This window comes from Neoarius graeffei, chromosome 5 (genome assembly GCF_027579695.1).
Source record: "Neoarius graeffei isolate fNeoGra1 chromosome 5, fNeoGra1.pri, whole genome shotgun sequence".
NCBI classification, from domain to species: Eukaryota; Metazoa; Chordata; class Actinopteri; order Siluriformes; family Ariidae; genus Neoarius; species Neoarius graeffei.
Window position 1 is genome coordinate 86556622 of NC_083573.1, and position 9336 is coordinate 86565957.

At 45.3% G+C, this 9336-nt stretch overlaps 1 protein-coding gene across 1 annotated transcript in view; it reads right to left on the reverse strand.

Annotated features, from left to right (window-relative positions):
- The window catches only part of LOC132886304 (coagulation factor XIII A chain-like), a 34740-nt gene extending 26196 nt beyond the window's left edge, over positions 1–8544 (reverse strand). The window contains exons 1-4 of the mRNA XM_060920855.1: positions 8406–8544; positions 7613–7792; positions 924–1175; positions 708–826 (exon numbers count right to left, since the gene is read on the reverse strand). Of these exons, the coding sequence (XP_060776838.1) occupies positions 708–826; positions 924–1175; positions 7613–7792; positions 8406–8544 (690 nt within the window). The remainder of the gene's footprint in view (positions 1–707; positions 827–923; positions 1176–7612; positions 7793–8405) is intronic.
- Between the last annotated feature and the right edge of the window lie 792 nt (positions 8545–9336).

A 9336-nucleotide genomic window follows, 5' to 3' on the forward strand; every position in this document is an offset into this window, starting at 1 on the left:
CATTTTTCTTGCTTCCAGCACATCAGCTTCAAGAACTGACTGTTTTCTTGCTGCCTAATATATCCCACCCCTTGACAGGTGCCATTGTAATGAGATAATGTTACTCACTTCACCTGTCAGTGTTTTTAATTTTATGGCTGATCAGTGTGTGCATATGACATTTGGATTAATGATGTCCAAACCCAGCAGACTGTGCAGGTTTTTCTTCTGTAATTTTTCTGAAAGGTTTGTTAATCAGCTGTTTTTTAACAGATATTATAGAGCAGGAAGGTAGCTGCTATAAATAGATATTTAGAAATTAAAAAATAAGCTAGGGCGGCACGGTGGTGTAGTGGTTAGTGCTGTCGCCTCACAGCAAGAAGGTCCTGGGTTCGAGCCCCGGGGCCGGCGAGGGCCTTTCTGTGTGGAGTTTGCATGTTCTCCCTGTGTCCGCGTGGGTTTCCTCCGGGTGCTCCGGTTTCCCCCACAGTCCAAAGACATGCAGGTTAGGTTAACTGGTGACTCTAAATTGACCGTAGGTGTGAGTGTGAATGGTTGTCTATGTGTCAGCCCTGTGGTGACCTGGCGACTTGTCCAGGGTGTACCCTGCCTTTCGCCCGTAGTCAGCTGGGATAGGCTCCAGCTTGCCTGCGACCCTGTAGAAGGATAAAGCGGCTAGAGATAATGAGATGAGATGAAAAAATAAGCTAGACAGTGTAACTCCTTGCCTGTCCATAGTTCCATGGTCGCCTGCCAATGTTATTATAGACTCCAGTGTACATTATTCCCACATCATTCAGCACATATTCCTGCCTCTCCTGATCACTGTCCAGGAAAACCTGATCCCCTGTGGGGCAGCAGACACACAAATCAGCATTGATCTTTTCAGCTAAATGAAAATTAAGTTGAACTTAATGATAAAATGCTAAGACAGTTGTGCTTACTCTGTGCCCAGGGGTTGAACAGCACGTAGAAGTCTGTATTCTGATTTCTTTGAGAGCGCTGTTTTCCAAAATTGGTTATCACACTTACATAGGTGCTGTACAGACCCACAATGCAGTCAGCGGCAGGTGTGATGCCCATCTTAAGCCAGGTGTTATTGGTCTCCACAGCACGGATCTCCCAGTCACTGGTATATTGTTTTGTGCCATAGGACAAACTGATTAAAGTATGTTGGGTATTGCTGGGGTTATTGCCTGTAGGACAAACATGACACATAATGTTTTGGACTGAAGAGCCAACACCTGTAAAACATAGTTCAAATACACAAACATTTTCAACTCTTTTGAGTGATTTGGGAGAAAGAGAATCTTTCAAGAACAACAAAACGATTTCAGACAGTTGACCTTGCTGCTGTGACATGGATGCTCTTTGGATCAATTCCAAAATCTATTTAATTCATCTCCTGGTTATGATGATCAAAAGTCAAAGTCCCTTCCACACCAGGATCTGGTCTTCCCAGGCAGTCTCCTGTCCCAGTACTAACCAGCTCTTTGAGGCGTATGGGTGCGGCGCCGATCTCGGTTTCTATCTCTCTCAGCCTCTTGCCTATACAGCTAAGATTACAGTGGGGGGGGCAGTCCTTAGGTAACCACAAGAGTTTGACTTCCTGACTCACATCTGTATTGCAGCGTGCCTTGCCAAATGATAGTAGGTACCATTTTTATGATGGCCTTTGGTATGACCCAACCACGAGTAGAACTCACAATCTCCCGGTCAAGAGGCGGACACGCTAACCACTAGGCCAGCTTGCGGTGGTTATGATGATAATCCCATATAAATTCTACAAACCACTCATTCTTTTATATATAGCATTACTGAGAATCTCGGAAAGATGCACGGATGGGTGCACAACCAAGTAGCGGAGGCATGAAAATGGTTGCACAAAACCTTTATGATTATAATGGAAAGATACAATTTCAGGTCATCATCTACTTATAATATGGCCCTATAAGTCAATGCATTGTATTTATTCTTTAATAAGGTTAATGCTTATGTGGCAGTGGGGGCATGGTCAAGCGTCGGTCTGTGACCGGAAGGCTGAGTCAGGGAAGGTAAGTGGCAGAATCACTGCACCTGATGTGAATTAATGTGTTTGTGTGTCTTCCCCAGTAACCGCGCCCTATTTAAGGAGAGAGAGCGAGAGCAGAGGGAGCTCTCTGGGATTTGGGGAATTAATGAGTCATCTAGTGAAGAGTGGGTCCTGCCGTAGTTTAACAGGGGGATGTCCCAGTGTCGCGTTGGTGGGTGCAGCTGTCACAGAGCCGTCTACGACATCTCCGCGTCAGAGTGAGGAGCCGCCAGCTCCTCCTCCCTCTATTGGGGAATCCCTCGCGGATTTCCCGTTAGAGCAGTCGCGAGACGAGACTCTGCGGCATGCGTTTGACCAAGTGAGAGTAATCGATGGTCAAACGCTCCAGCCAAACGCCACCCCGTCCTTCCCCTACTTCGCGATTATGAAGGATAGATTATACCAAGTGACGCAGGACACTCAAACTAAAGAGCGAGTCACACAGCTTTTGATTCCGAAGAGCCACCGGGAATTGGTATTCCAGGCGGCTCACTTTAATCCCATGGCTGGACACTTAGGGCAGGATAAAACACTAGCCCAAATAATGGCCCAGTTCTATTGGCCAGGGATTCGCGGCGATGTCTGTAGGTGGTGTACGGCGTGCCGCGAATGCCAGTTAGTAAATCCAGTGGCCATTCCAAAAGCGCCTTTGCGCCCTCTGCCATTAATCAAGACCCCGTTCGAAAGAATTGGGATGGATCTCGTGGGGCCATTAGATTGGTCAACACGAGGGTACCGCTTTATATTAGTTCTAGTGGACTATGCAACGCGATACCCGGAAGCAGTGCCTCTTCGCAATATCTCAGCACGCAGTATAGCGGAGGCACTCTTCCGCGTTATCTCCCGAGTTGGAATCCCGAAAGAGATTCTGACTGACCAAGGCACCTCATTTATGTCACGCTGAACGAATTTTATGGGTTATTAGGTATGAAGCCGATCCGCACCAGCGTTTATCACCCACAAACGGATGGTTTAGTCGAACGATTCAATCGCACCCTCAAAAATATAATTAAGAAATTCGTAAGCGAGGACGCACTTAATTGGGATAAGTGGCTTGAACCCTTGTTGTTTTCAGTGTGAGAGGTCCCACAAGCCTCCACGGGGTTCTCCCCATTTGAATTGTTATATGGGAGTAAGCCGCGCGGCATCCTAGATGTGCTGCGGGAAAATTGGGAGGAGGGACCTTCACCAAGTAAAAATGAAATTCAATACGTTATGGACCTGCGCGCAAAACTCCACACACTCACCCACCTAACCCAGGAGAATTTGTGGCAGGCCCAAGAACGACAAACCTGCCTGTATGACAAGGGTATGCACCTTAGAGAGTTTGCACCGGGAGATAAAGTACTCGTACTGTTGCCAACATCGAGCTCCAAATTAGTCGCCAAGTGGCAAGGACCCTTTGAGGTCGCATGGCAAGTCAGGGATGTCGACTATGAGGTGAGGCGAACGGACGGGGTGGGGCGCTACAGATTTACCACCTCAATCTGCTCAAACTCTGGAACGAGGAGGTCCCCGTGGCATTGGTGTCGGTGGTTCCGGAGAAGGCGGAGCTGGGGCCGGAGGTTCAAAAAGGAACATTGACATCACGTATCTCTCCGGTCCCCTGTGGAGACCACCTCTCCCCGACCCAACTCACGGAGGTTGCCCAGTTGCAGACCAAGTTTTCGGACGTGTTCTCGCCCCTACCCGGCCGCACCAACCTCATAGAGCACCACATTGACATGCCCCTGGGGGTGGTAGTGCGTAGCCACCCGTACAGATTACCCGAACACAAGAAAAAAGTGGTTCAGGAAGAACTCGAGGCCATGCTCGAAATGGGCATCGTCGAGGAGTCCCACAGTGACTGAAGCAGCCCGGTGGTCTTGGTACCCAAGGCCGATGGGTCTGTCCGGTTCTGTATAGACTATAGAAAAGTCAACACGGTGTCTAAATTCGACGTGTACCCAATGCCTCGTATTGATGAGTTGCTCGATCGACTAGGCACGGCTCACTTTTACTTGACACTGGATTTAACAAAGGGTTATTGGCAGATCCCCTTGACTCCATTATCCCAAGAAAAAATGGCCTTTTCCACACCGTTCGGCTTACACCAATTTGTCACACTTCCTTTTGGGCTGTTTGGGGCTCCCGCTACATTTCAGCAGCTGATGGATAGGGTCCTCCACCCCCACGCCACCTATGCGGCCGCCTACCTCGACGACATTATTGTCTATAGTAATGACTGGCCGAGGCACCTCCAACATCTGAGGGCCGTCCTTAGGTCACTGAGGCAAGCGGGTCTCACAGCCAACCCGAAGAAGTGTGCGATTGGGCGGGTGGAAGTACGGTATCTGGGCTTCCACTTGGGCAACGGGCAGGTGCGTCCCCAAATTAACAAGACAGCAGCAATTGCGGCCTGCCCGAGGCCCAAGACCAAAAAGGGGGTGAGACAGTTCCTGGGGCTGGCTGGCTATTATCGTAGGTTTATACCTAATTATTCGGATGTCACCAGACCGCTGATTGATCTGACTAAAAAGGGGGCACCAGATCCGGTCCAGTGGACGGAGCAATGCCAGCGGGCTTTTTCTGAGGTAAAGGCTGCACTGTGTGGGGGGCCACTTTTACACTCCCCTGACTTTTCTCTCCCCTTTATGTTACAGACAGATGTGTCAGACAGAGGGCTGGGGTCCGTTTTGTCCCAGGAGGTGGAGGGGGAGGACCGCCCAGTCTTGTACATCAGTAGGAAGCTGTTGGTGTGTGAGGGGCGCTACAGCACCATTGAAAAAGAGTGCTTAGCAATTAAGTGGGCGGTCCTCGCCCTCCGTTACTACCTGCTGGGATGCCCTTTCACCCTCTGTTCGGACCATGCGCCCCTCCAGTGGCTCCACCGCATGAAGGCTGCCAACGCGTGGATCACCCATTGGTATCTGGCACTCCAACCCTTTAACTTCAAGGTGATCCACAGGCCGGGGGCGCAGATGGTCGTGGCGGACTTCCTCTCCCGTCAAGGGGGGGGGAGTCGGCTGCAGACCGGATGGCTGCCCGGCCTGAGTCGGGCGGTGGGGGTATGTGGCAGCGGGGGCGTGGTCAAGTGTCGGTCTGTGACCGGAGGGCAGAGTCAGTGAAGGTAAGTGGCAGAATCACTGCACCTGATGTGAATTAATGTGTTTGTGTGTCTTCCCCAGTAACCGCACCCTATTTAAGGAGAGAGAGCGAGAGCAGAGGGAGCTCTCTCCCCAACCAGGCGACTTGTGTGTGTGCATGTGTGCGTTGGCTGGGAGAGTTAAAGTTTTGCTGAAAACTGAAAATAAAAAGAGTTTTGTGAACTCAGTTCTGGCCTGCCATCCTTCTGTGCTCCACCCACCCATACAAACTGTCACAGCTTATAAAAACAAAAACCCACCATCACAGAAAGCATGTGGTTGTTTTGAGGGGGATGGCTGCTTTTGACTGTTGGCTGTCTTTTATCTAATAACAAGCCAGTACACTGTAGACATAGATAGCTAGTGATGTACAGTGGTGCTTGAAAGTTTGTGAACACTTTAGAATTTTCTAGATTTCTGCATAAATATGACCTAGAACATTGTCAGATTTTCACACAAGTCCTAAAAGTAGATAAAGGGAACCCAGTTAAATAAATGACACAAAAATATTATACTTGGTCATTTATTTATTGAGGAAAACGATCCAATATTACATATCTGTGAGTGGCAAAAGTATGTGAACCTCTAGGATTAGCAGTTAATTTGAAGGTGAAATTAGAGTCAGGTGTTTTCAACCAATGGGATGACAATCAGGTGTGAGTGGGCACCCTGTTTTATTTAAAGAACAGGGATCTATCAAAGTCTGATCTTCACAACACATGTTTGTGGAAGTGTATCATGGCACGAACAAAGGAGATTTCTGAGGACCTCGGAAAAAGCGCTGTTGGTCATCAGGCTGGAAAAGGTTACAAAACCATCTCTAAAGAGTTTGGACTCCACCAATCCACAGTCAGACAGATTGTGTACAAATGGAGGAAATTCAAGACCATTGTTACCCTCCCCAGTGGTGGTCAACCAGCAAAAATCACTCCAAGAGCAAGGCATGTAATAGGCGACAAGGTCACAAAGGACCCCAGGGTAACTTCTAAGCAACTGAAGGCCTCTCTTACATTGGCTAATGTTAATGTTCATGATTCCATCATCAGGAGAACACTGAACAACAATGGTGTGCATGGCAGGGTGGCAAGGAGAAAGCCACTGCTCTCCAAAAAGAACATTGCTGCTCATCTGCAGTTTGCTAAAGATCACGTAGACAAGCCAGAAAGCTATTGGAAAAATGTTTTGTGGATGGATGAGACCAAAATAGAACTTTTTGGTTTAAATGAGAAGCGTCATGTTTGGAGAAAGGAAAACACTGCATTCCAGCATAAGAACCTTATCCCATCTGTGAAACATGGTGGTGGTAGTATCATGGTTTGGGCCTGTTTTGCTGCATCTGCGACAGGATGGCTTGCCATCATTGATGGAACAATGAATTCTGAATTATAGCAGCAAATTCTAAAGGAAAATCTCAGGACATCTGTCCATGAACTGAATCTCAAGAGAAGGTGGGTCATGCAGCAAGACAACGACCCTAAGCACACAAGTTGTTCTACCAAAGAATGGTTAAAGAAGAATAAAGTTAATGTTTTGGAATGGCCAAGTCAAAGTCCTGACCTTAATCCAATTGAAATGTTGTGGAAGGACCTGAAGCGAGCAGTTCATGTGAGGAAACCTACCAAGATCTCAGAGTTGAAGCTGTTCTGTACGGAAGAATGGGTTAAAATTCCTACAATCCGGTGTGCAGGACTGATCAACAGTTACTGGAAACATTTAGTTGCAGTTATTGCTGCACAAGGGGGTCACACCAGATACTGAAAGCAAAGGTTCACATAGTTTTGCCACTCACAGATATGTAACATTGGATCATTTTCCTCAATAAATAAAGGACCAAGTATAATATTTTTGTCTCATTTGTTTAACTGGATTCTCTTTATCTACATTTAGGACTTGTGTGAAAATCTGATGATGTTTTAGATCATATTTATGCAGAAATGTAGAAAATTCTAAAGGGTTCACAAACTTTCAAGCACCACTGTATATATGAACAGCTTTTCATAATTGTAATTAAGTACTGACATCTTATCTCATCCTGTTAACTAATGTCATGACTTACACACTAATTTAAGATAATTTACTTAGCCTTTTTATGCACAATGTATGTTACTTTCAAAGCTTTTTGCTATTGAAGTAACTTTGGATAATTCAAAACAATTTGCTTTGCGATCACATGATCAAAATTAAAGCAGTTTATCCATGTGATGTTTGAAAAAAATGGCTATGATGATCTTTCGGGATGTTGATCCACTTTAACACACAGTAAAGACACTATGCTTATTTGTAGACATTATTGTATTAAAGTGTTCCCCAAATACATTCTGTATTAATAAAGTCTCCCTTATCCTTTTCATTTGAGAAAGATACAAACTTCAATGTACTAAAAAAAATAAAAGAGAGACAGTTCAATATTTTATATAAACAGGAAGCACAAGCTCACCAATCAGAAACTCAATGACCATCAAGTCCGTATGTGGGTTAAATGTCCGATTGAAGACAACACTCATGATGAATTCTTGAGCCCGACGGACAATCAGGTTACTCAAACTGTATGCATCAGTGTGATGGGCAACCTTGTTTGTAGTCTTATGCATGTAAATATGCTTCACAATAAGATCATCTGAAATACACACATGTTCAGTGCTTTTGAATAACAAATGCTCAGTAAATTCAATTAAAATCAATCCAACCATAATTCTGTAACCAAAAGGAAAACTATTGGATCTTATTTATCCATCATCTGTAGCCGCTTATCCTGTTCTACAGGGTTGCAGGCAAGCTGGAGCCTATCCCAGCTAACTATGGACGAGAGGCAGGGTATACCCTGGACAAGTCACCGGGTCATCACATAGAGACAAACAACCATTCACACCCACACCTACAGTCAATTTAGTCACCAGTTAACCTAACCTGCATGTCTTTGGACTGTGGGGGAAACCGGAGCACCCAGAGGAAACCCATGCAGACATGGGGAGAACATGCAAACTCCGCACAGAAAGGCCCCATCAGTCGCTGGGCTTGAACCCAGGACCTTCTTGCTGTGAGGTGACAGTGCTAACCACTACACCACCATGCCACCCTGGATTGTATGTATGTGTGTATTTATTTATTTATGAAGAAAAGCTGCAGGTTTTCTCGCCAGCTGTATACATAAGCTCAAACTGTCAGATATTCCTATCCTTCTGGGGATATAAAACCTGCACACACACACACACACACAGTTTATTCCATACCACCACTGGGCCTGTAGGTCCGAGGTTGTGCTTCATCAAATGCTTCAAACTCAGGTAGGATGCTGTTCTCTATATTGCTGCAGGACACTGGATTGTTCAACCGGCCTTGGTTTTGCTCACAGGGATCGAATATGGGCATGATGTCTGTACAAAGGTGGTCGTCACTCTGTCCTGTGCTCAGATTCAGATGTTATAATAATAATAATAATTATTATTATTATTATAGAAAGATGGCTATTAAGAAGAGAAGATGTCTGTGAGCAAGAGCTACATTTTGGATGAACTGGGTGTGGATTGGTAGCCATCCATATGGTGTGTGTGTGTCTTGCAAAAGTATTCATCCCCCTTGGTGTTTGTCCTGTTTTGTCGCATTACAAAATGGAATTAAAATGGATTTTTGGAGGGTTAGCACCATTTGATTTACACAACATGCTGACCACTTTAAAGGGTGAAAATGGTTATTTTATTGTGACACAAACAATAATTAAGATGAAAAAAACAGAAATCTGGAGTGTACATAGGTATTCACCCCTGAAAACCAATACTCTGTAGTGCCACCTTTTGCTGCAATTACAGCTGCAAGTCTCTTGGGGTATGCCTAGCCACTGGGATTTTTTGCCCATTCCTCCTTCAAGTTAGATGGGTTGCGTTGGTGTACAGCAATCTTCAAGTTATGCACAGGTTCTCAATTGGATTGAGGTCTGGGCTTTGATTAGGCCATTCCAAGACATTTAAATGTTTCCCTTTAAACCACTCCAGTGTAGCAAACGCCAAGGGTGATGAATACTTTTGCAAGACACTGTAAATATATATATATATATATATATATATATATATATATATATATATATATATATATATATATATATATACACAACTATTTTTGTATTTTAACTATTTTCTACATTGTAGAACAATACTGAAAACATCA